The sequence below is a fragment of the Cetorhinus maximus genome, chromosome 10 (genome assembly GCF_964194155.1).
Source record: "Cetorhinus maximus chromosome 10, sCetMax3.hap1.1, whole genome shotgun sequence".
Taxonomy (NCBI): Eukaryota; Metazoa; Chordata; class Chondrichthyes; order Lamniformes; family Cetorhinidae; genus Cetorhinus; species Cetorhinus maximus.
Genome location: NC_135888.1, coordinates 38,632,448 through 38,659,599, shown reverse-complemented (window position 1 = coordinate 38,659,599; position 27,152 = coordinate 38,632,448). Strand labels below are relative to the sequence as shown.

Genomic DNA, 27,152 nt, shown 5'->3' with positions numbered 1-27,152 from the left:
AGAGTTTTGGATGAGTCCAAATTTATAGAGCGTAGATGTGGGAGATTAGTTAGGAGTGCATTGGATTAGTCAAGCCTAGAAGTAACAAAAGCAGAAATGAGGCTTTCAGCAGAAAGTGAGCTGAGACAGGAACAAAGTCAGCTGAGGTTAGGTAGGTCAAAATAGGTGACCTTAGTGATGGCACGAATGTGAGGTCGGAAGCTTATCTCTGGATCAAGTATGATCCCAAGACTGTAAACAGATTGACTTGATCTCAGACTGTTACTATGGAGAGGATGGAATAGGTAGTTAGGGAATGGAGTTTGGAGTGGGAAACAAAAACATTGGTTTCAGTCTTTCCAATATTTAAATGAAGGAAATTTCTGCTTATCCAGTAGTGGATGGCAGATAAACAGTCTGGTAATTTTACAACAGTGGAGGAGTTGAGAGGTGGTGGTGGTGAGGTAGAGCTTAGTTCCTCAGTATACATGTGAAAACTGACTTTGTGCCTTTGGATGATGTCGTTGAGGGGCAGCATGTAGATGAGAAATAAGATGGGCCAATGATAAATCCATGTTGGATACCAAAGATAATGCTGTAGGAGCAGAAAGAGAAGCCATTGTAAGTGATTCTCTGGCAAAGATTTGACTGGTAAGAATGGAACCAGCTGAGAGCAGTTCCACCTAGCTGGACGGTAGTGGAGAGTTGTTCGAGGAGGATGGATGTGGTCAACCATAGGAAAGGCTACAGACAGGTCAAGAAGGATGAAGAGGGAACACCTACATTTGTCACAGTCACATAGGATGTTAGTTGTGACTTTGTTAAGAGCTGTTTTGGCACTGTGGCAGAGGCAGGAACCTGATTGGAGGGATTTGAATGTGGAGTTCCAGGAAGAATGGGAACAGATTTGGGAAGCAACACCACATTCAAGGACATTGGAGAGGAAAGGAACTTTGGAGATGGGACGATAGTTTGCAAGGTCATTGGGGGTCAAGGGATTTTTCTGACGAAGATGTCAGATTTAAAGGAGATTAATGCAAGTAAGAAAAATATTACAGAAAATGTCAAATTCTAGCTAACATTATAATCATAAGCTCTTCCTTCCCCTTTAGTTGCCTCTGGCAGTTTCAAATACACATTTGAATTCAATTTTCTGGGTAATCAAAAATGCTCAAACTTTGTACATAATTGAGCCTCTTAATGAATGCGTATCATTGTTTACTGCAAAGACTAATGTACAACTCAAGGAAGGGACTGCAGTGACAACAGATTAAAACAGATTGTGATAAGTGTCAGGATTGCCTTCATATAATTCCCACCCACAGCTGGAAGCTCACACATAGGAAACATTTCAATTTAGTTTAAGAGCTCTGCTTTTCTATAGCACATGGTTTATGACCTCCCAAGGTAGATTCTGTTTGGAGTTATAATGCAGTTTGCTAATCAGTTGAACTCACAAAATAAATTTGGTTTGATAACTGTTTGCTCTCCCTCTGTTGTGTGGTTTCTCTGGAGATAAGTTTCTGAACACTTCTGTTTATATTTGCTCTGTTTATTTACAAATCTATGGATAAGTGTGAACAGACATTATTCAGTTGATCTGACCTAACACCTTTAACATTGTTGCAATCTCTCCTTATAGTACATGATATCAAGTTGAAGAAAGGGCATTGCCACACTGGCAAGCCATTTAGTGTTTACTGTGGATATCAGTTATACTAGTAACGGTACCTCAGGCCTGCATTATGTAATGCAGGGTCAGCAGACAGTGGCAGTGCTCCTCTTTCTAGGAAAGTTCCCAAAATGCCACTCTTTACTGGAGAACTCCACTTCCTGACTTCCAATTGTTTTTATATTGAGTTCCGCTTACTGAGTTTATTCATTGGGTTGTTTGACCTATACCAAACTGGATTATCCAAGGTCCTTTTGCTCAGGCCTGAGCTGTATTGGCCAATCTCAGCCAGAGTAAGAGAACCTATGCTCAAATTAATAATTGTAGAATTTTTGCAGCAAAGGAGGAGGCCATTCGGGCCATTGAATCTGTACCAGCTCTTTGATGGAGCTCTCCAATTAATCCTACTGCTGTGCTCTTTCCTCATCACCCTTGAAATTTTTCCTGTTCAAGAACATATCCAATTCTCTTTTCTTGGCTGGGGGAAAAAGTAGCAGTCTTTTTATTAGGCTAGGAAAGGGAAAAACAGCATTTTCCAGGTTGAGAGTTCGTCCACTGAGTGAAAGAACAAGACTTGCATTCGTACAACCTCTTCCACAGCTGCAGCTGGCCATCCAAAAGTATGTCACAGGCAGTCACATACCAAGTGTAGTTAGTGTTAGTTATAGAGACAAATGTAGCAGCCAGTTTGTGCATAGCAATGTCCCATAAACTGCAAACAAGATAAATGACAGATAAGCTATTTGGTGTTGACTGAGGGATAACAAGATAAATGACAGATAAGCAATTTGGTGTTGACTGAGGGATAAATATTAGCCAGGAATTTGGGGAAACTCCTCTGATTCTTTTAAGAGTAGTGCCAGAGAATATTTTTGTCCAGCTGAACAGGCAGAAAGGGCTTTTGTTTAATGTCCCTTTCTGAAGACAACAATGCAACCCTTCCTCAGCACTACACCAGAGTAGCAGTAGACAAACAGCCAAGAGTCACTAATAAAACAAGAAATATTCACTATAAATTTCATTCAAACGAGTGAAAAGATTACCTCAGACCTAACATACGAGAACTGGTGCTGCAAAAATGGTAGAAATGCATTAAAACGACCCATGGGATATGAATTTACATGCCATTAGTAGCCTGACCTCATATGCACCATTGTTGTGAGAGGGTTATAAATTGCATCCCATGCGACTTCCTTATATAATGTGTAAACTGCACTGTGCTGCTAATGAGAAATGGGTAGACATCTTTGTTTTTCAGATATGAAATCCTTTTATTTCATCCCCAATTCCCTTGGCTACCCCCCTTAACCTTACAACAACTGTATCTTCATGCCTAACGTCAAATCATCTGTCAGTGCTTCTCTAAACCAGCCATTGGGAAATGAGCAAGAATCCCTGAGATAATTTCCCCTCAGCATTACAATCAAGAGCACTGAGGAGTAGAGGGTGAAATCAGACTCTTCTCCACTCTACAGCACAAAGTGTTAGTGCTCCAATGGATTGCACAAGACTAAATAGAAATAATTGTTTTCAACGCAACTACAGGCGTGTTTATGCATGAATTTGGGAATAATCATTTTCAACTATCATTGCGATCTTGTCCTCCCTCACTGTGCTGCCTAGTATCCATTCTGTTATGAACCTGGAAAAAAATATATAAGATGTAGTAGAACTTACCTGGATTCAATCCTGACCTCAGGTGTCTGTCTGTGTGGAGTTTGCATGTTCTCCCCATGTCTCTGTGGGTTTCCTCCGGGTGCTCCGGCTTTCTCCCACCGTCCAAAGATGTGCTGGTCAAGTGGATTGGCTATGGTAAATTGTGCCCCAGTGTGTGTGTGTCTTCATGTATGCATGTGAGCGCGTGCCCTGTGATGGACTGGCATCCCATCCTGGGTTTACCCCGCCTAACGCCCATTGCCTGTCGGGATAGGCTCCAATTCCCTGCAACCCTGAATTGGATGAAGCGGTTCTGGAAAGGTGAGTGTAATGGAACTTCAAGATCTTGTCAATGCCTCAGAATCTGAGGGGGCCAATGGCAGCACAAGGCAAGGCATTGATTATAAGATTTGTAAAGCATTTTCTTCCATATTTTTTTCCTGTTCAATATATTCTTCCTCCAATGCTTTGGTCATTTTTTGCAATTCAACTTCCTTGACACCACCATTGGTGGCCATGTCTTCAGCCATCTAGACACTACAGTTTGGGATTCCCTCCCTAAAGCTCTCTGCTTCTCTCTTGTCCTCTAAGCCGTTCCTTAAACACCCCCCTCTCTATCCAGCCTTTGGACATCTGTTTGAGTGTCTCCTCCTTTGCCTCAGTGTCAAAATATGTCCAGTTATGTTCTTCTGAAGCACCATGGAATGTTTTGCTTTCTTAAAGGTTCTACATAAATACAAGTTTTTGTTACAAAAACAGAAAATTGCTGGAAAAACTCAGCAGGTCTAACAGTATCTGTGGAGAGAAAAAAAGAGTTAATGTTTTGAGTCCGTATGACTCTTCTTCAGAGCAAGTTTTTGTTGTTGGATACTGACGAATGTTGAGATAGACTGCCCTCTATCAGCAATTTCATTTTTGATTCTCAGTCTCTCCACTGCCTTGGAAACAAGAGAAATCTGTCCTACTTGAAAAACTTCCCTTAAAATTCATCTTGTCATAACAGGAGCCAAATAGGGTTGACAACCATCCAGGATTGCTTGGAAGTCTTCTGGAATTAGTCATGGATCCCTCAGTGACTACTATTAGCTGTGCTTCAAAGTTCCTGCCACAGCAGCAACCACCAACCCACCACATTCACGTCCCCATATACTAGTGCTCAGTAACACATTCCAGCTGCTGTAGGGAGCCTGCCCCCAGTTAGCTTGACTGTAAATGTGATTGGATGGATGTCAGCAGTTGGTAGGTGGAACAAGAGAGAAAACGAGGTAGCAAGACGGAGGGTTACAGAGCAGGAGATTGGGTGGCGGTCAGTTGATGGGCAAGACCCCCGTCACCTGGTTAAATTCTGCTGTATAAACTTGTAGCCAATTGTGCCTGTGTTGGCTCTTTGAAAGTGCACTCATGCTTAGTCCAACACCCATGCTTTTTTAAAATCTTTCCTGATAGGTATAATCTCTCAGTTCTGATATCATTCTATTAAATCTTTTTTGTTCCTTCTCCAGTGCTCCGCTATCCTTTGTTATATATAATATGGAGACCAGAATTGCTCACAGTATTTCAAGTGTGCTGCAACAAAAGATTTATGCAAGTTTAGCATAAGTTCTCTGCTTTTCAATTCTATCCCTCTAGAACTGAACCCCAGGACTTTGTAGGCTTTTTAAAATGGTCTTACTAAGCTTTGTCATGACTTTTAGTGATTTGTGTATCTCTACTCCCAGATCCCTCTGCTCCTTTACCTAATTTATACACTTATTTTCCAAGATTTGTGGCCTTTCTGAGAGGGTTTTTTTTATTCTTTCATGGAATGTGGGCATCGCCAGCAAGGCCATCATCTGTTGCCCATCCCTAATTGCCCTTGAACTGAATGGCTTGCTAGGCCATTACAGAGGGAAGCTAAGGGCCAACCACATTGCTGTGGTCTGAAGTCACATGTAGGCCAGACCAGGTAAGGGCAGCAGATTTCCTTTGCTATTGGACATTAGTGAACCAGATGGTTTTTTTAAAAATGAAAATTGATGATAGTTTCATTGTTACTATTACTGAGACTTCAATTCAGTTCAATTAGCTTTCAATTGCTGATTTATTAATTTAATTTAAATTCCATCTAGCTGCTATGGTGGGATTTGAACTATGTCCTCCGAGCATTAGCCTGGGCCTCCGGATTACTAGTCCAGCGACATTACCACTGCAGAACTGTCTCATTTTAAAATACACAAATGTCAACACTCCAGTTCCAAACAGAAATGAACCCTCCAGTCAAAAAAGAGAAAGAACATGGATTTATATGGTGATTTCCATGATCCCAGGTTCTCTCAAAGTGCTTAACAGTCAATGAAGGAGTGTAGTCACTGTAAGAAATATGGCAGCCTATTTTCACACAGCAAGGCCTCACACATAGTAATGTGATCATGACCAATTAGAATTGTTGGTTGAAGGATAAATATTGGCAAGGACACCAGCAAGAACTCCACTGTTCTTGTTCGAAATGATGCCCAGTGACCTCTTACGCCCACCTGAGAGCGCAGTGGGTGACTCTGCTTAATGTTTCACCTGAAAGATGCACCTGCAACAATGCAGCACTCCCTCAATACTCCTCTGAGGTGTCAACCCAGATTTTGTGCTGTCTCTACTCATGCAGTGTCAAATACTGCCATGATGTTGATGAAGATGGGAGTCCAAGTTGTCCCTAGCTGTTCCATTCACAAAGTGAATGTTGTACACTTGCATGATTGGCTGGAGATGGGAATTAATAGATAAGCATTGGGAACCCAGAGTTCCAGTCTATGCTGAGTTTGATTTTTATTCAGGGTGGTAGTGCAGAGATGACAGCGGTCTTCACATTAGCAAGGGCAAAAGCTGCCATGGGTTCCATACCTGATCATTATTCAATGAGTCCATAGCTTTGCTCGTCTCTCCATTTCCCCATAGTAATGTAATTCTTTGATAATTGAGGTAACTTTAACTGAATTTACAGGGTGTGAACCAAACAGGATCGGGTCACCCTCTTTGTCTCTCCAGTGCAGTCAGTAGAGAGCAATATTGTGTGGGATGTAAAGCCAGTTTTCCACCTGATCCTGTGGATTTCCCGCCTGGTAGGTTAGGTTAAAATTACTCACTCACTGTCTAGGCTTATGTATACTGAATCGAGCTTTGAACCAGATGGGGACAGGTGCCTGTAGAACTGTATTCCAATAAGGACAGCTCCTTAACGGGAGAAGAAAAAAATACCAGCAGAAAAAGACTAAATCAAATGTATGTGTTTTCCTTAAAGACTAAAGGAAAAACAGCTGTCATTTTTTGACAGTCATGCTGTCTTTAGCTGTCCTGTGTGATCCAACAAGATCAGTAATTCTGGGGGAATAATCACAAGTGATGCCACACAGGTTGTCAGCAATTGATAACTTTGCAGATTTCTATATAATGAGCAGAATGCATGGAAATCCAATAATGCCAGGCACTCCCATCAGGTTTGTCATTGGATTGGAAATGGGAACTTCCTTGCATGACCTTCCTGACACGTCACTTTATAAAAATTCTACATTCCTGACAAATTGGATTGTATTCTTTCTTGTTGCAGCAACACTTACCTCACCAAGCGTTCAGTTCCCTCGGCAGCGAGAGAGGACCATGCAGAGTTATGCTAGCAACTTAATCCATGAGGAATTCTGCAGTGATTGACATAATGTTATGTCAGCTGCATCCAGGATCCAGGGGCCACGCAATCTGTCTGCTTACCTTGGTTTACTCACGGCGGGGGCAAAACGTTCATCTTTTTCTGAGACACACGTGCACAAGCTGCTGCTGTAGAGTTGCTAACCAGTTAGGATCATCTTGGAGTCTCCATGAATTAAAGATGAATCTCCTCGGTGCTGTTGTGAGCAACCCAGGAGAAAAAAAAGCATGGGCATTAAATTAGATTGTGTGTGGCTTTTGCTTACTTGTTTTGAACATGTTCCTTTATTAGTTCTGAGCTGAGGGTAAAAACTATTGATCAACAGTCAAAAATCACCCAATGGAGCATATTTGAGTCTGTTCATTTTCCAATTGTTTTGGGAAAGGCAGTGTTGGAAAGAGAGGATGGACATGCCAATGGCGGGAGCATGGTATTGGGGAGTTGGTCGGGGGGTGCGATTGGAGGTGAGAGGTCATGTAATGAACCCTCTTTGCTAATGGCCAGTCGGTGTTGACAACCTTGGCCTCTGTGCAACACCATGTTAATATTATCCTTGGTGGCTCTGGACAAAGGAGGGCAAATATAATCAAGTTGTCTGCTGCTGATTGCTGCCCAGTGTCCTCTGCTGGAATGGCATGTGTATTTGGACAGTGAGCCACTCATCACTTGAATACGGTTGCCTTCATTGTCCCTCATGGTCAATGGCATGCAGAAACTCACTCCTGAAAAGAATAGGGAAAGAATGGCCACCAGGACCTACTTGCTTCCCATGTAGCTGAACCCCTGCAAGGCATCTATGCCATTAGAGGTGGCTGATGAGAGAGTAGGATTAGATGATCATTTGCAGAACCCGAGAATGAATGTCCCTGCAAAATTTGTGGACTGAAAGAGGAGAATTCTAACTGGTTACGGAGCCAAAGCGGCAGGTAGTCTCAATAAATATATTAATACTGTTCTCAGTTTATAATTTCAAGAGATTATTATTTTGAACTGTCCTGTTCTCCTAAATCCCACTCACATAAAAAGCCCAGCTTTATCTCATCTCTGCTTATTATTTATCTCGTTCTAATTTCCATGTCCTTTGAAGGATTTTTCTAAAAAAAATAGACTACATTGTTCATGCTTATCTCTGGCAGCAATCGATCTTCATTGAAAACCAACTGTTCCTGCCAAGCCAAACCAAGCTGTTTTGTTGAAACACAATGTTAGACAGCCTGTGTCCCACTGGACCCTGAGATCAATTAAAGAGGCAGGCTGCCAGGTCATAAAGACAGGAATGAAAGATAGCATTGTCACATCACTAGTCCTGTTTGCTGCTGAATAATGATTTTATTAATTAGAAATGATCAAAGTTCAGCCACATAAAGCCATATTAGAGAAGTTGGTGTCACAGCAGGTATCAGGCCTAATAATTTTTTCAAAATTTGCTCATGGGATGGGGCATCATTAGCTAGGCCAGCATTTATTGCCCATCCCGAATTGCCCTTGAGGACTGAGTGGCTTGCTAGGCCGTTTCAGAGTCAACCACATTGCTGTAGGGCTGGAGTCACATAGGCTAGACCAGGTAAGGATAGTAGATTTCCTTCCCTAAATAGTTTCGTGGTTGTCATTAGATTTATTCCAGACTTTTTAATTAAATTCAAATTTCACCATCTGCCAGCGTGGGATTCAAACCTGGAGCATATACCCTGGGTCCCTGGATTATCAGTTCAGTGACAATACCACTATGCCACTGCCTCCCCTAATGAATGTGGAAAGTATAATCCCATGTTGTTTCTAAACAAGCGACCATGAAATACTTCAAGCTGATGTTTTATCTTTCTGGCTTATTTCTGCTTACAACACGTAAGATGTAAAGCCCCAGGTTCACCTGAAAAAATGGTCCAATCTGACAATAACCACATTAATCGGGGCAGAGGCTAAGGCATCGATGTTAACAGTCGCATTGATGGGCAGGTGGGTGTTAAAAATTCGAAGAAGGAGCTTTCCACCCTCACTCTCTCTTGAAGAAGTCTTTGGCCTCACCGACTACCCACCCCCCACCACAACCCACCATGATCTCAGACCTTCCCCATTACTACATCCCTGACCTCACGCTCCCTCCCTTGTTGTTACTGTCCTGGGATAGCACATTGCATAGATCATCTAAAGTGGCTCGGGATAGATTTAATGTGATTAAAATACAAATGTGCTTTGACTCTTTTTACAAAATAAGTGTTTGATTGACTGTTTCAGCCGAATCCTTTGACAGGAATTTTTTTTTTATTTCCTGTGTGACAGTCTAAATTTGAATGATTGTTAATTTATTACCTCAGGTTGACTTGCTGTAACCGACAGTCATTTTGAAGCTATCAGAGAAAAGGGGAGACCGGTGATTCTGTTGTAAAACAGCAGCTAACTATTACATAACGGCAGCTGGGGACCTTATTTGAATTGAATTTTGTATTCAGCGTTAGCTCAGGAGAAGGAAATGTATTGTTTTTATATATCTGGAGGTTACATAATTGTTTATAATTATTATAAATCTTTCCTTTGTTCTTGATGGTGTTTACTTATCTGTTTATTTTCTCAATATATTGGTCTAGTGGCGTATAAGCCACGGTCTGATGGTATTTCCTTCTCAGCCTTCCAAATCCTAAGAAAGCATGTCAGTCAAAATGCAGAGACATGAGTTTAATGTTTAACTCCTGGGCCCATGACAGTTATTGGTCATTGCACTAATTTAGACATACCCATAGACAGCCAGCGCTCACTTACAGGAAGACTCAGTGATGCTGAAGCTGAGAGAAAACATCCTATGCAGAAGAGTCAAACCTAACCTCTTGGAATGTTGCCTAGATTCGCTGGGAACCTCTCCTGTTCTTAGTTCCTTGAATAAGTAGAAGAATTAGGATTCTGTTTTGGCTGGAGCTGTCAGTTTTCCAGCTATGTCATTCGTTAACCTATAATTTTAGGTCAGGGAGGTCAGATCTCCATGAGAACCAACACAGCCTAGACTCCTGGTGTTATTTTTGCTGTGGTGCACTGTTATTTGCAAATAGGAACCTCTCATGCTTCTTCTAATTGAAGGGCATTAAGCATGAGATCTCTCCGAAACCGTGAGAAAGTAATAAAAGCAAGATCCACTCAGTACCATCCATGTCAGATTGACCAAGTGAAGGTACTGTAATCTCTGGAGTGTGGTCCTGAATTGAAAGTTCAACTCCAGGTCTTGGAGCACATGTTGGCTAACACTTAAGTTCAGTCTTGAGAGTGCCAAGCATTGTTGGAGGTGTCACATTTCAGAACTGAGGTTATATTGTGTCCCTGTCTTCCTGTTTAGGTGAATGGAAAAGGTCCCAAGGCACTAATTGAAGAGGAGGAGGATAAAGTTTACCCCTCAACCAACAGATTGACTGACTGGTCATTTATCTTAAGGCTTTTAATGGGACCTAGCTAAGGGCAAATTTTATACCCACTTGCATACATAACAACAGCAACTGCATTTTAGAAGGTAATTCATTGCCTTTGAAATGCTGTGGGACATTATAAAAATGTGAAAAGCACAATATCAATACAGATACTTCTCTTTAGTTCATTATCTGCATTCTTCAGATTTAGCACTTGGCAATCTGCAGAATATTGAGCTAGACCCAAACAGTACTCAACTGCCCTGGATATGGGAGTCAGATCACAGGAGTCCATTCTGTTTGAGAGGTTGATAAATTTTATTTAAATCAATGTGTCTATATGTATCAAGACTAGGTGTATTTAACTTAGTGACTTATGTAATCAAGGATAAGCCCTTTCAGTGTGTGGATGCAATCAGCTGTTGTTTGACTTTGCCAGCTTTAAATTTGCTAACAGAGAAGAGGTGTTTTATTACTTGGCGGTATGTTCAGACAGCCCTACAGTGCAGTATAACCATTTGCTTGGTGTGGAATCCTATCTGCAGGTGCAGTAAATCTGAGCAAGGCCTTCGTGTCTGTTCTGATGAAGTGCAGGTGTTTTAAACAACCCAGTAAAAACAGTAAGAGATTCTGGGACAGATGAGACTGGGCCAGGCTTAAGGGACAAAGTGCTAATGACAGGGCCCCACAGGTTCAGGGTTAATATACATCATTAGTCATGGGCCTAGGGTTATATTTAAAGGGACAAGGTCATCAAATGCAGTAACTAGCAGAGCATTTCAATTTGGAAAAAAACAAACAAGTAAAGGTTGGAAGAAGAAGGTGTTGTTCTGTGCTTTGTGATGACCTGAACATTCAGTAACAGAAATTTAAAGTGACAATCCATTTTGTATATACTTTACACATTTATACATAAATGTATAAATTTTCTCGCTATTAGAATTGTACTTGAAACTCCATATCCATCACAGGTAGGTAAATCCTTTTGATTTAAATCTTTCAGGATATTAATTCTACCATCCCAAGTAAGCACCAATTGTTTCTTAAGAGCGCAGTGCCCTGATCTTAACCATTGCTTCCTGCTAACTTATTTAAATTGGTCGTCATCCTTTAAGTAAAGAAATACTTCCTGACCATCTGTCCAAAACTTGCCCTTCACAACTTTTAAACAGTGGTCACTTCTGCCATCTTGGTGCAACTTAAAATATTGTTCCAGCTTTTATTTTACAACCCTGCAATTTTGTTTCCCAGAATAGAAAACTTGAAGCAAAAAATACATTTCTAGTTTGCTATGTTGTTGGTGCTGAGGGTTTTGCGAGACTGCATGGATGACTCTTCATTTAACCTCATTGCTGTGGGAAGTTGAGACCCCTGTTTATTTTTTTATGTGAAAGGTTCTATAACAGTGGGTGAACTGAAGAAGCCGGAACTTGAAAGGCGACTGTCATCGCAATCGTCTACAAGTTTAAAAAGAAAAACATTGCTGGGCTGTAGGGAATGGGACTAATTGAATATCTCATTCCAGTTCTGGCACAGACACAATGGGCCAAATGGCCTCCTTCCATGCTGCATGATACTATGTTAAGTTATAACATTTCATATTATCTTTGGTGGAACTCCATATAATTTAGGAATCATTTCAATGATCTTTTGAAAATCTTGACACAGTACTACTAAATGTGTTAGCTTGGCGTAGTTGTCATCTCTGAGTGAGAAGGAAGTAGGTTCAAATGCTTTTCTAGGATTGAGATTTCCTCTCGGTTAAACTGGCCGTATTTCTCCTGGGTGTTTGTGGGATCTTGATTACTGCAAAATGACAACCATATTTGTCTACATACCAGGCTGAATTTAATGTTGGTGACGGGGGTCTGGCCCACTGGCCACAGATCTTGCCGGAGCCCTGGGTTGTCTCTGTTGGGCAAGGCCTGCGCAGTAACTGGCCAGCATTAGACCTTCCCCAGGATTTAAAATCACAGGGGTGGAAATCCTGACCCTGGGAGTTGCCGGCCTGTCCATTGTCCGATAGCACCGCTGGGAATGGTGGTTGCTATTGGTAATGTACTCACCAGAGGCCTAGGATTGACATCGGACCCAGGGCACAGTGAGTGTGGGTGGGATGAGGGTGGTGGGGAGGGGTTTGTTGGCTGAGGGGAAGGTGGAGGGGGTCAGAAGAAAGAGCATGGGGTGGGGTATCTCAGGGGGTCCCACCCTTCCTGATGCTGGGTTCCTCGACCAGGCCTTAAGTGCCTTTGAACGAGGGACTCCCCCCATCCCCCCGCCGGAAGCCTGCCCTTTTTGGACACCGACACGTCAGCACTGGTTGGGGGGGAGTTCCTTAATTGGGCATTAATTTCCTCAATTAGTGTACGGGTGGGAATGTCGTCCATGAGCCTTCCTGACCTGGATGTAATCTGGCAAAGGTGGGAAGGTGCACGCTCGAGCCCAATTAAATGCGCGCACCCCCCCACCTCCCCCCACAGCCTCCAAACTTGCTGCTGGGATTGGAGGCAGACATTAAATTCCACCCTCCATTTCAAACTCACTTTTGTATATTAATTATTTTGAATTGACTGAGGTATGTCACAATGAGCTGTATCAATGCAAGTCTTTGTTTCATTATAAGTCATCTATGTCTCAGCTTTAGTTTCTGATCTGTGTATAATTAGGTTCATTCTGTCAGGGGAAGATGCTTCAGCTGGCCTCTGTGTTCAAGGACTGTGAAGAGCTCCTACTTCTGGTGAATACTTGTTGATCCCCACTAGAATTGTGTGTATCTAGATGCATGATGATGTCAGGATTCAATCTGACTATGATGCTCCATATGCTTGAATCATCTGCTGGTGCACATTGTTCAGAGACCATCCTATAGAACCTTCACCCTTCCTGTCTTCCAGAGAAGAGGAATTTAGGAAGAAAATTGGACAAATAATTTCAAGGTGTATTTTACAACTATGATAAAATGTTTATGCCAGGCATGGAAAGCAGTTATATTGTCCATTGGGGATGTGAACATCTTTTGGAATTTATTTTAACTTGTTTATAGCTCTTTTTGAGCTAGCTGCATTCTAGAAATCTATTCAAACCTGTGCTATTATTGCACTGCACTATCCAGTCGATTTGTGAACTCTTGCTTTGTCTGCTCGCATCTGCCACTTATCTGGTTGCAGATGGCATTTTGTACCAAGCTACCTCCGAATCACTGATCACTCCGTACAAAGCCACCTGTTCTTTTCAGAACTAATCATTAGTTCAATGTGTGACTTCAAAACTATAAAGTCCTGATGTGGGAATAAGTTCTACTTGGACAGTTGGGACTTGTATTCGGCAGTTAGAATGAGTAACTCTGATGGATTTCTAATCTGTTATAAGAGGCGTCAGTGGTGGTTTGCTCAGCCCATTAAAGTGAAAGTTTTCAACATGCAAAATTCTTGGCCAGCCTTTTCCTTGGCTTTCTCAACATGTGACTTGACATAATTTGGGCTTGCAAATGTTTTTGGAATGCAACAAAAGGTAATTTTAATGTTGGCACTTGTTTTGTAATGAGGGGTAAGATTCGACTGTTCTAGAGCCAAGTGGTTGAAATACTTCTCCAAGACAACATTCCCTTGTTTTTTGCCAAGGGCAATCTCTGTAGGAGGTGGTGAGCGGGGCGGGGATTGAACATTTATTTGGTTGCTGCTTGTACCTTATGTTGGGATGTAGCACTAGCTTGTGAAATGTGTCAGAAATGATCTTGTTTATATATAATATAACTTTTATATATATGTAGAGGGAGATGGTGGTATCGATGGTAAAGTCACTGGGCTAGTGATTTAGAGACCCGGGTTCATGCTCTGAGGACATGGGTTCAAATCTCATCATGACAACTGGTAGAATTTAAGTTGAATTAATGAACCTGGAATTGAACACTGGTCTCAGTAATGGCGACCATGAAACTGTCATCAGTTTGTCATAAAAACCCATCTGTTTCACTAATGTCCTTCAGGGAAGGAAACCTACCATCCTTACCAGCCTACATGTGACTCCAGACCCACAGCAATGTGGTTGCCTCTTAACTGCCCTCTCAAATGGCCTAGCAAGCCACTCAATTCAAAGGCAATTAGGGATGGGCAACAAATGTTGACTTTGCCAGCAATGCACACATCCCATGAAAGAATTATTTTATATATATATATATATATGTGTGTGTGTATATATGTATATGTATATAGGATTACAGATCTGAATGCAGAAGAAGCTATTCTGTTTTCATTCTGAAGTCTAGAGTAGATGTTTTCAGCACAGACGTAGCCCAATCAGCCCAACATATCTCTGCAGCTCTAGAGAAATTCAGAACTCATCCCACTGCTCTCATCCCATTCCTCTGTATCAAACACTTATCCAGCAATGTTCTCAACCAGTTGCTGTGTGGTAAAGCGTCCTATGCTTTAACAAGCTCCTGCATAACACAATGTTTCCTGACTTTTCTCCTTGCTCTCTTTGTAAAGTTTTAAATTGATGTCCCCTTATCACTGATTCCCCAACCAGAAGAAATTATCTTTCCATAGAAACCCAATGCTTCAAACTCAAGGAAGGGCAGAACGGGGTGTTAAATATTCCCGGGTACAGGGTGTTCAGAAAAGCTAGGAAAGGAGGAGGGGTGGTGGTATTGGTTAAGGAGAACATTGCAGTACTGGAGAGAGAGGACATCCCAGAAGGTTCAAGGACAGAATCAATTTGGCGCTAGAGCTAAGGATCAAAAAGGGTGCAATTACATTGCTCGGTGCAGTCTATTGACTGCCAACTAGTGAGAAGGACGTAGAAGAACAAATCTGCAGAGAAATTACAGAGAGATGCAAGCATTATAGAGTAGTTTTAATGGGTGACTGTAATTACCCAAATGTAGACAGGGACAGTGGAGAGGGGTAAAAGTTCCTAGATTGTGTTCAGGAGAATTTCTTACAGCAGTATGTGTCCAACCCAACAAGAAAAGACTGTTGGACCTGGTTCTTGGAAATGAGGTGGGCCAAGTAGATCAAGTGTCAGTGGGGGAACATTTAGGAGACAGTAATCATTGTATTGTACATTTTAGGATGATGATAGAGAAGGACAACAGGCAATCCAGAGTAAAAATAATTAACTGGACGGGAGCCGACATCGATGGGGGAAGAACATAGCTGCGCCAGATAGGCTGGAGTGAAAGATTGGTGGGAAAAACTGTAGCTGAACAATGGGCTACCTTCAAAAAAATAATTGGTTCTGGCACAGTCAAGGTATATTCCATCGAAAAGGAAAGGTAGGGCAAACAAATCCGGAGCTCCCTGGATGAAAAAGAAGATAGAAATTAGGATAAAAGGGAAAAAGTGTGCTTATGACAGTTGCCAGGTGGAAAATACAATTAAGGACCAAGCAGAATACAGAAGGTTCAGAGGGGAGGTGAAAAAGCATATTAGAGAAGCAAAGAGGGATTATGAGAAAAGACTGGCAGCCAACATAAAGGGGAATCCCAAAGTCTCCTATAGGCATATAAATGGTAAAACGGGGAGTAGGGTGTTGGGGACCTAACGGAATTTACACATGGGCGAAGGGGCCATGGCTGAATAATTAAATTAATACTTTGCTTCTGTCTTTACCGAGGAGATAGATGCTACCCAGGCCATGGTGACAGATGAGGAAACTCTTCTGTAACTGGAAGGGTTAAAAGTTGATAAGGAGGCAATTTTGAAAAGACTGTCAGTACTTAAAGTTAACAAGGCACCGGGACCGGACGAGATGCACCCAAGGATTCTAAGGACATTGAGAGTAGAAATTGCAGAGGCACATAATTTTTCAGTCTTCCCTAGACTCAAGTGAGGTGCCAGGGGACTGGAGAATTGCAAACATTACATTCTTGTTCAAAAACGGTTGTAAGGATAAGCCCAGCAATTACAGGCCAGTCAGTTTAACTTCAGTGGTGGGCAAGATTCTAGAAAAATTATTCAGGATAGAATTAATAGTCACATGGAAAAATATGAATTGATAAGGAAGAGCCAGCATGGATTTCTAGAGGAGATATTGCATTTAACTAACTTGGAGTTTTTTGAAGAGGTAACAGAAAATGACGATGAGGATAATGCTATTGATGTGGTGTGCATGGACTTTCAAAAGCCATTTGATACAGTGTCACACAACAGACTTGTGAGAAAAGTTATTGTTCATGGAATAAAAGGGACAACAGCAGCGTAGATACAAAATTGGCTGAAAAATAGGAAGCAGAGGGTAATGGTCAATGGATATTTTTCTGGCTGGAGGAAGATTTGTGGTGGAGTTTCCCAGGGGTTGACATTGGGACCCTTGCTTTTTCTTATATATATTAATGATCCAGATTTTGGTGTGCGGGGGACAATTTCAAAGTTTGCAGATGATACGAAGTTTGGGAGTGTTGTAAACTGCAAGGAGGACAGTGTAGAACTTCAAAAGGACATAGACAAATTGGTGGAGTGGGCAGATAGGTGGCAGATGAAGTTCAATGCAGAGAAGTGTGAGGTGATGCATTTTGGTAGGAAGAACATGGACATACAATATAAAATAAGGGGTGAGGTTTTGAAAGGTTTGCAGGAGCAAAAAGACCTGGCCGTTTATGTGCATAGATCATTGAAGGTGGCAGGACAGTTAGAGAGAGCACTTAATAAGACATACAGTATCCTCAGTTTTATTAATAGGGGCATAGAGTACAAGAGCAAGGAGGTTATGCTGAATTTATATAAGGCACTTGTTAGACCTCACCTGGAGTATTGTGTACAGTTCTGGGCACCACATTATAGGAAGGATGTGAACACATTGGAGAGTGTGCAGAAGAGGTTTACAAGAATGGTTCCATGGATGAGAAACATCAGTTACGAAGATAAATTGGAGAGGTTGGGACTGTTCTCCTTGGAGAAAGGAAGGCAAAGAGGGGATTTGATAGAGATGTTCAAAATCATGAGGGGGCTGGACAGAGTAGATAGAGAGAAGCTGTTCCTGCTCGTAAAAGGATCAAGAACGAGAGGGCACAGATTTAAAGTGATTTGCAGAAGAAGCAAATGTGATGTGAGAAAAAACTGTTTCACAAAACGAGTGGTTTGGGTCTGGAATGCACTGCCTGGAAGTGTGGAGGTAGGTTCAATCGGGGCATTCAAGAGGACATTAGATGATTATTTGAATATAAACAATGTGCAGGGGTATGGGGAAAAGGCAGAGCAATGGCACAAGGTCATAATGCTCATTTGGTGAGCCGGTGCAGACACGGGCCGAATAGCCTCTTCCTGTGCCGTTAAAATTCTGTGATTCACTCTGTTATAAACCTTTATTCAAGCTCCACTTGGCCTATACTGATTCACTAGAAACAGTCCCCATTATCACAGATCTCCATTATTTCCTGTGTGGGTTTGCAATGCACAGTTGCTTTCAAACCTATGATTTGTTTTTCATTTCTGACCATTGGGGCTTCCTAGATTGTTAAGTTAGATCTTTTCAGGAAAAGACATTGTGACCAACGAGGAGCTCCATCACCCTGAAAAGATAGTAGCCGTTGGCACTCAAAGCTGCATTGCATTGATACCATATAGCTGGTGAGCTAAGAGCTCCACCTGCACAGTGGGTGCACCATAGTGATGATGTGTCTCTGGCACATGCCATCACTATTTCTAGGAAATGGTCGAGCGAATGATTGAGACCTTGACTTATACCACATCAAAGTTTCATGGCACTTTTGCACTGCTCTGATTTTTCCCTTGCTGGACTAGTGAATTCTCATAGGTCCTCCCTCAGTAAAATCTGTGGTGAGGAGTTGAAAAGCTTCTATTCTACAGTCCAGAGAGAAAGTAAAAGGGCGGGGGTGAGAATTATTGAGGATTATAAAATATTGAACGGTAAAGATAAAACAAACTGAGACTATCACTTAAGGGTACAAAGCCTGGGAGGAGTATGAGTGAGTTCAAATGCAGTTGGTTGCTAAGCCTGAAGAGTCAAGGTAAACCTGATGTGAATGACCTTTTCTCATCCTCATCTTTTCTTTGATGTTGTTCATGCATTGGGAGATGCATTAAAAATGCCTTCTGTTATTCCCCTCCAGGACTCCACAGAATGGAGCAAGAATGAACAGAAAGTGGCTGAAAGAAAAGCATGAACTGGAGGTTTATTGAATTCATCTACTTACTGTTTATATGGGACCATATAACAGTAAAGCCTTCCCACCAGGATCCTACAGCCACCCAGAACCATGTCACCAAGCAGTTTGATTGGCTTATATCGGACAGGGGTCCTTTCCACAACTCGAGGGGATACTTATCCTTTGTGGAAAGATATCGTCAAGGATTTACAACCAGATATAAAATATATAGGTAATTTTTACAGCTTTATTGGTTGCATTGTATTTGTGTGTTTTGTATGCCGTGCAGTGTCTGAGAGGCATCCGTTTAACATACACCCAACAGTTTTATGAATAGAACGTGTAGGCACTGACGAAGCACCAGTTATTATTTTTAATATTGCCAGAAACCGCCATTTTGAAGTTGTGACTCCAATTATCCCTTCACGCTTTCAGTTTGGTACCACAGCTGTCTACCTTTTTGTTTGTAAAAGGGAGAAAATATAATTTGTTTACAAGCAATATCTTATGTTGGATCAGGATAAGCATTTCACTGTTTCTGTCAGTTAGACCTGGCTTCACCAGATGACTTTGTGAGGTAGACAGCCCCTTCAAATAATAACATTCCAAATCTTAACCCTCAGACAAAAGGCTCAAAAGCCTACCTTTCATTTGACATTAATTTAGTTACCCTTAATTTTTTGAAGCCTCATTGAACGTGAGCCTTTGAATTCACTTCAGGCATTGAGGCTTTCAATTGCTGACAGCATTATGTAGATGAAGGAAATATGAGTTGACTTGCACATTTAGTGGGTGCTGATGTTCACTAAAGATTTCTTCGCTTCTAATCTTACTAATGTTCTACAGTGTTTGAACCTAAAAAGGTTTGCAAGCTTATCAACCCTGTGTCAGAGGTTTATGTTCAAGACCTCTCTGTTGCTTGAGTTTCAGATTGAGTGAGGGAATGAGGCAAGATAGGATGACAACTAATTTTGTCATTTTTGTTCTAATTCAGCATGTTGTGATAACATCAGTGTACAGTGCAATAGTGTCAGTTTAACCATTAGGTGGAGTGCTCGTCAGCCTTGTGCAAAATGTACAGTTTGTCTGTTGCATATCGGAATGTCGGAATAAAGCTAGTTGAAACCTGCAAACCTGTTTTAGTTTGCACTAGCTATACACGACACCTAATGATTTGCTTATAATTCAATTGTTTTGAGTCAAATATCCCTGAGTCATTATTTTGTGAGTGGAAATCAGTGTTTACAGAGAAACATAAAATTGAATCATCAGGTAGAAAACCAAACACTCTGGGAGCTGTCAATTATGGTGTGTGTGGAGTTATGTGTAACATTTTTTAGTGCCTTTTCCACATGTTGGGAAAACTACCAGACAAGAAAGAATGGATATTCCATGTCAGAATTCTGGCAGCCCAGTTTTGCATTTAGTATTTCTGATGACAATTATTCCTCTTTTCAAAAGTATAGTTTTGGGCCTTTGGATTTGGGAAGCAGTGATGAGGGTGAGCGAGCAAATAAGAACAGGTCATGCCACCCTGAAGGCACCTTAAATCCTGGGACTGAGCAGGCCTCAGGATCACAGCTTGATTTCTAATGTTCTACTTCTGAAGAAAGCTCATTGAATACCTTAAGGAGTCTAGATTCCACATAACAGAACACAGAATAGAGAGAGAGGCAACGGCCCTTTCGCTTATAGATGATGAAAAAAATGCTGGCATTGGTTACCCATCAAAGCATAGGATTGCCAAATCTGCCTGCTGTTACGACCATGTGAGAAGGGGTGAAATGACTCCCCTGTTGTCCCTCTCCAGTTCTGACCATAACAGAGAGAGAATTTTTCCCCCGTCAGGGGAGTTGTGCAGGGGAGGGCGGAGGCCCCTGATCAGGTCCGCACTGCCATTTTACGTGGGTGGGCCAATTAAGGCCTGCCCAACGTGATGTGTGCCCGGCATCGCTGAGCGCTCCCTGTGCGGTCAGTGGGGGAGGGCTCCCTGAGTCGGGGCCTGCACAGAAACCTCCGAGGCACAGAGCTGCCTCAGGGAGATTAGTTTAAGTTTTAAAAATCTAAGTAAAGAAAAGAGAAAATTTAAGACGTGCCCCTTCATGTGACACTGAGACATGTCGATGAATTTTTATAAAAATTTTTATTCAATTTATAAACACTTCATGAAGCCTCATCCTGCCCATGGATGAGGTTCCATGAAAAATGCGAAGGCCGCGTAGGATCTTCGCCTGCCCGCCAACCTTAAGGTTGGACGGGCAGCTCAGTTTATTAGTTTAATTAGTTTTTAAATGGCCTTAATAGGCTATTGACAGCTCGGCGCTGTGCGCCCGCCAAACTGAAAATCTAAATGACGTGCGGTGATATTGGGACTCCTGCCCGACGTAACCCCATGTCATTTTACTGAGCTGAAAATTCTGGCCAGGGTTTTTTTGAGGGGAATTTAGCAAGAATGTGCTATGCCAATGCTGCAGGAGTCACACTATTTACACTTCCAGGTTGTAAAGGATTAGTTGGATAGGTTTTCTCAGGTTAAGCAAAGAACAAGATAAGTTTAATGAAACTATTTGCTGAATTTAAAAAAAAAAGAGGTAAATCATGACCACCATTCATGTGTCCCACACAATCGCCTGGGCCCACACACACACTAGTGCAGATGGCAGACCGAGAGGATAGACTTAAGGAGTTCTTACAGTTTATGAAGAAGATAAAACAAAGGAGTATATGGTTAGCTGTCCTTTGGCTCATCTCAATGTGGTGATTCCACATTGTAGCCATTTTGTTCAGTTGTTTTCCTGGGTGTAGTTGTATTGATTCCCAAAATATCTGGGTTTGTAGCAGATTTCTCCTCTCAGGATGGTTATGCCACAAATCTGGGAACAATACTTCCAAGAGAGAGAGAGACAGAGAGGGCAAACAGTGTCAGTCTATTTCAGTGCAGCATGGTCTTCATCTCTCTCCTGCTTGGTAAACAGTCTCTTAAAGTACCTTGTTGCCTGTATATTCCAGAGAAACTCTCTTAGTCCATGTCTGCGGCAGTGATTGTTTCAGAACAGGTAATTGCATTTTGATGTCTCATCCCAGACACATTTGACAAGTTTCAGAATAATGTAAAGCCAACAGGAGATGGGGTTTCTCAAGCCTCCCGGGGGTAGAGTGTCTTTTCTTTCCATCCCATTTGGTAAAATGCAAGCTGTACACTGTAGCCATCTGGCAGTCTCCATTGTCTTTGGAAGGTTTCAATGTATTTTTAAAAATACAGCCAGGGAAAAAAAAAAGAAATTGTATTTTTTTTAAAAAACACATTGCCATAACACTGGACATAAACCTGGGAGCTTCATCATAAGATTTCTTACCTCCAACTACCCAACACAGCCTTTTTTCCCCCCATTTCCAAAAGTTCTACAATTGATTAACTAAGCTGTTGTTATGATCAGGTGAGGACGGGTCGGAGACTCTTTTCCCACTCCTCGTTTGACCACAACTGTTTTTCTAAAAGGGTTTGCTTGCGAATTCAGTGAGCATTTAACTGTTTATGTGCTGTGACTGTAAGCGACACAAATTGACTGATTTCTTTGAGTTTTAAAAAAGGGAATTGCATTATTGTAATTAACCCAGTCTAGGTAAAATGATACAAACATTCCAACTCTGACGCTCATACACACTCAGGTTCACACGCACGAAAATAGGTTACAAACTGGGAGGATAGATTAAATGATATTTTAAAGTCCGATAAAGATAAAAGTCATCTGGATCTCGTAGGTTTATGACTTGGGTGGATCCAGGATGAGCTTGGTAGTCCCTCGGAATTCAGTGTTGAGGCGATTTAAAGCTATTAGTAGTCAATTTATCTTTTCTTCTGGAGACAGCATTTGCTGGGTTGCTTTCCTTAAAAAAATCTCTGTTTGCGGTGCATGGCTAGTCAAACAACAGACAGGGCTCAAACTTGCATGTTGGAAGGGGAGAAAGAGAGAAAAGGAGGTCTACATAAGGCTCCTGCCACTCTAGTGATCTTTCCTTCTGCCTGATCTGGGGAAAACAGCTTCTTAAAACACAAAAGAAGCTGGCTTGTCACATGATCCTCTCATCAACTGACCAGTGACCCATATATGGGCATGGCTACTGTGTTCAAAATGCTTGATTTCAACTTGGTTAGATTACGACAGAGTGAATTCCTCTCTCAGTCAGATGCTTTGACTGATGTAATTATGTCTAATGCTTTTTCCATACTCAGTTGAGTCTGGATGTCCTTCGAATGTCTCAGGAGATGTGGTTCATTCATATTCTTCTCACATAATTGTCTTTCATGGAGGCAGTTTGGCTCCACTTGATGGCTTTGGAATTTGTCATGTACAGTGATTAGGAACTACAGTTTGAAGGCACTGGAATGTTGTCTCAGTCTTCTGAAAATTCAATACGTGGTTTTCAGCCGATAAACACATAAAACCATTTTCAATATAAAACATGGCTTTGCAACACTTCCCCACCTGGCAGAATGAAATTCTGCTATGCTAGCATTTAATTACAATGTTGTTCAAAAGAGACACACATTCATTCTTAACACCCGTTCTTCAATCTTGCACTACTACAGCTAAGGAACATAATAGCAGGAGTAGGCCATTTGGCCGTCGAGCCTGCTCTGCCATTCAAACACATCATAGCTGATCATCTACCTCCTATGCCATCCTAGGGATTAGTCTGGTGAACTTCCATTGCACTGTTTCTATGGTAGGTCCATCCTTCCTGAGATAAGGAGACCAAAACTGTACACAAAGCTCCAGACCCAGTCTCATCAAGGCTCCATACAATTGCAGCAAGATATTTTTACTCCTGTACTCAAACCACCTTGCAATGAAGGCCAACATACCATTTGCCTTCCTAATTGTTTTCTGCACCTGCATGCTGGCTTTTAGTGACTCATGAACAAGAACACCCAGGTCTTTTTGGACGTCAACACTTCCCAGCCTCTCACCAATTAAGAAATATTCTGCCTTTCTGTTGTTTTCCCCCTACCAAAGTGGATAACTTCACACTTATTCACATTATATTCCATCTGCCATGCTCTTGCCCACTCACTTAGCCTATCCAAATCCCCTTGAAGCTTTTTGCATCCTCCTCACAACTCACATTCCTGCCTGATTTTGTACATGTGCTCTGTTCAAGTTTAAATTTCTCATTATTCTCTTTAAATAGCCACACTTATAATTAAATCTCTTTTGGTGTTAGGGCCTGGCCCAGGGAAGGCATTTGTTTCACGATGGTGCCTTTTGCCCCATTCCTCATTTCTAATCCCAGTTATCGGGGCTTGGGTTTCGGCAGTGTCTGTTTGTGGTGCTTTGCTTATTTTAATGCCGACAGATATAGAGGGGTACAGTCTTTTGTGGAGTTTATGCTATGTGGAACTCAAGTTCAGTGCTTGTGGGGAGAATTTTTCTGCTCCAGGGCTTGTACTGTGCAAATTTCTGTTGCTGCATGATTACACTACCTGTAAAGCTCTTAACCCCTTAATTGCTTTTTTCATAACCCATGGGTTTAATAGTACTGTTTCTGGTACATTGATCATTTTTTATCTCTGAGTTAATTCTTTGTGCAGAAATCACAAAAGGCCACCTGTCCTTGGTGGCCATCTTTGCAGAACATTGACCATTTTTTAAGTCCATCTCAAAAAGTCCACATTGATTAAAGTCCATATCTTGAAAGTGAAGGATTATGATATCTTTACTGGGAATAACATACAGCAAATGAGTCCTGATAGAGATTGTTGGTAAGTGAATGGTGGGGATATGGTGAGCTAAGCTGTGGCTGAGGCTAGTAGTGCAGTTGATGGGATATGACATTTGAAGATTCATTCACTGACCTTGACCACTTGCGTAAGGTCACTGAACTTCTTTTAGCATTGTATCTAGACCCTCGGATCATGGCGTCTGGCAATGCCCTTCATGGTTATCTGCTTCCTCTGATTTGAACATGGTCCATAACTTCTGATTCCTGGGGAGGTCGTACCCTGGAGGAATCCAAGAAGATGCCCTGGGGGACCCTACCAGAAGTTCCATGCAAGAACTGCATGAGAATTGCCTGGGAAGTTCAAACTTCTGATGGGCAATTATCCTGCACTGGGAACCATCCGATACTCTGACTTAAATCGCAGAATTCAGATAGTTCCAATTGTCTTACCAGAATATTTATCAGGAAAATTTAGAAGAATTAAAACCACTTCTAACTCCTGGGTAGCTGTGGTACTGTCCTCCTCCCCCACACCCCCCCACCCCACCAATGGATCTGCCGACCTTCCAACTAACCCCCTTCCCCCTGACTACCCCGCAAACCCCCCCCACTGACCACCCGACTCCCCTGATCTATCCAATCCCCCCAACTAACCGCTCGACTTCCCCCCCCCCCCCACTTCCCCCCCTCCACCCTTCCCCACCTCCACCCATGCTACTCACAATTTACACACTCACCTTCTCCCTGGCTTCTCAAAATGACTGGGACCTTTAAACGTACCTGCTTTATGACAGCTGGTGCCATAGAAAGTGGGTGTGGCTTCCTTTCCTCCGACTCTGCTACGCTCAACTTAAGGCCTCAGGAACCCACTGTGCTGCACACTTTTCACCTGGCCTGAGTTGGAAGATCAGAGGAGGAAGGTGCAACTCCCCACTAATGTCGGGAGAAGGAGCGGAATGGCAATCCTGAAGTTCTGGCCCCGAGAGTCTGAAGGGCCTCCTGCCTACCCCTCTCCCCCCATCATGCAGATGAAGAACATCAGTCCTCCTTTCCATTTCTTCCACCCAAGACCTCGAGTGCAGTGTCCGAAAAGCTTAGAACACTCTCTCCACCATCTTGTACCATTGCTCACTATTTCTCAGGACAGATTCACTTCCTGCACAACTCCCAGCATCTGATCAACCACAGGGCACTTGTTTTTTTTAAAGAGCTGCAGGCCAGCTTTAAGTGGTACTAGGCAGTTGCAGTTTTGGACCCCTGTTAATTCATGCAGCCTGTGGCTGTATGAAGCTTTCACTATACTGAGCTGGCAACAGGAGGTTCGTGTGCAGTCAGCATCAAAGGGAGCAGATTAACTCTAGTTTTTGGGACTATCCAATTCAGGCCCCTCTTGACTTTGTGTTATTTACAGTGTCAGACACTGCTGATGGTGGTAATACTGTGTGAGGGTGCCAGTGATGAATTATTAAGTTGAAACCACAATATGAATGTTACAGAAATTGCTCAAAAGTACAAAGCAATCATACTCTGACTAAACTCGTTCACAAAGAGGACAACACTTTGAGATTTGTACTGCCAAATAAGTAGCTTAAGAGCCACTTACCAATTAAGTAATGGAGTGATAATTACGCCCTGACAATTGCACAGTTGTAAATTCATACCTGCTAGACATTCATTAATGTTACCATTACACGCTTTTAATTTTTCTTCTAAAATCAATGTTAGATACTCTGAAGCAATGTACAGTCATAATTAAGAACTTGACGACATGCATTATTGTGATTAATGCATTTCTAAATTGGATTTAGATGCAGTAGTGTTCACTAAGTGTTCATTACTGAGCGCAATAGCTTAGTGTCTGCATGCATGCTAACTCGGAAAACTAAACCTGACCAACAGTTACAAAGAAGCTGGTAGCTCAAAGCATCTTTGGATGAGGGCTTAAAGACACCTGAAAAACTGTAGTTACACTGAAAGTGCAGTAGCAGTTCGAATTGTTGTAATTTGTAATTGTGGTGTGCCCAAGATTTGCCCATTTTGAGGGTTTTTTTAAAAAAAAGCAAATGCACTCAAGAGCAGAGTTTGCATCCATGACTGGTATTGAAATTAATGAAGGGAAAAAAACTTTTGACATCTGAAATTTAATTCAGCACCAGCCATCCAGATAATTTTGAATTTTGGCTGATCAGTACATTTTCCAGCATTTTAGAACCAACCGTAACTCTTAAAATCGGAGATATTTTAAATATATTTTAAATATGAAAATACTTCAGAATAACTTCGCAGGATCTACGTTCATTCAGTGGGAGCTGAACCTCAGATATGTCATGCTGATTTCTGGACCGACTCCTTTTCAGACACCCACCCGTAATAATCCCAACCATTAATGAGGCAAAGCTTTTTGTCTGCCAATATCACCATGGTAATTTGTAACTGCACCTCTCTTTTAAGCTTGACACAAAGAGTTGTTTTCAATGACAATAAATATCATGACCTACTGCAATTATTTGACAAAAATTGTGAAGTGCAAAAACTGATGGCTGAGTGTGTTGCTCAGGTCCACTTGACTGCCTTCAGAATGGGGTTTGCATAAATAAACTTCAAAGTCGTGAAACATAATTGGACTTGGCAATGCCCCCAGAAAATGGGCAGCAGTTTGATTCACACACCACGTCATTCACTCCATTAAAATTCTAAGTATAGGAATCTATTGTTTTGAATGAAGTCAAACTCATCAACACTCTAACTGACTCCCTGTTTAATCTTGGCAATTTCACAAGTGCACTAATGGAAAGCTCAAATTAAGAGCCTTCACCCCAGTGAACATCCATCTTAAATGAACTGATGCACCAGTCTTCACAACCACCAGGCAGTTCCCAGGGAAAGGCAGAAGTTTTAGAAAGATTCATTTTAATATCTTATTTGTTCCGAACTTTGTGGACAAGCACTAAA

At 41.8% G+C, this 27,152-nt stretch overlaps 1 protein-coding gene across 1 annotated transcript in view; it reads left to right on the top strand.

Moving 5' to 3' along the window:
• The window catches only part of brinp1 (bone morphogenetic protein/retinoic acid inducible neural-specific 1), a 370,433-nt gene that overhangs the window by 94,955 nt on the left and 248,326 nt on the right, over positions 1-27,152 (top strand). Inside the window, exon 2 of the mRNA XM_078550337.1 lies at positions 18,441-18,708. Within this exon, the coding sequence (XP_078406463.1) occupies positions 18,491-18,708 (218 nt within the window). The 5' untranslated portion in view covers positions 18,441-18,490. The remainder of the gene's footprint in view (positions 1-18,440; positions 18,709-27,152) is intronic.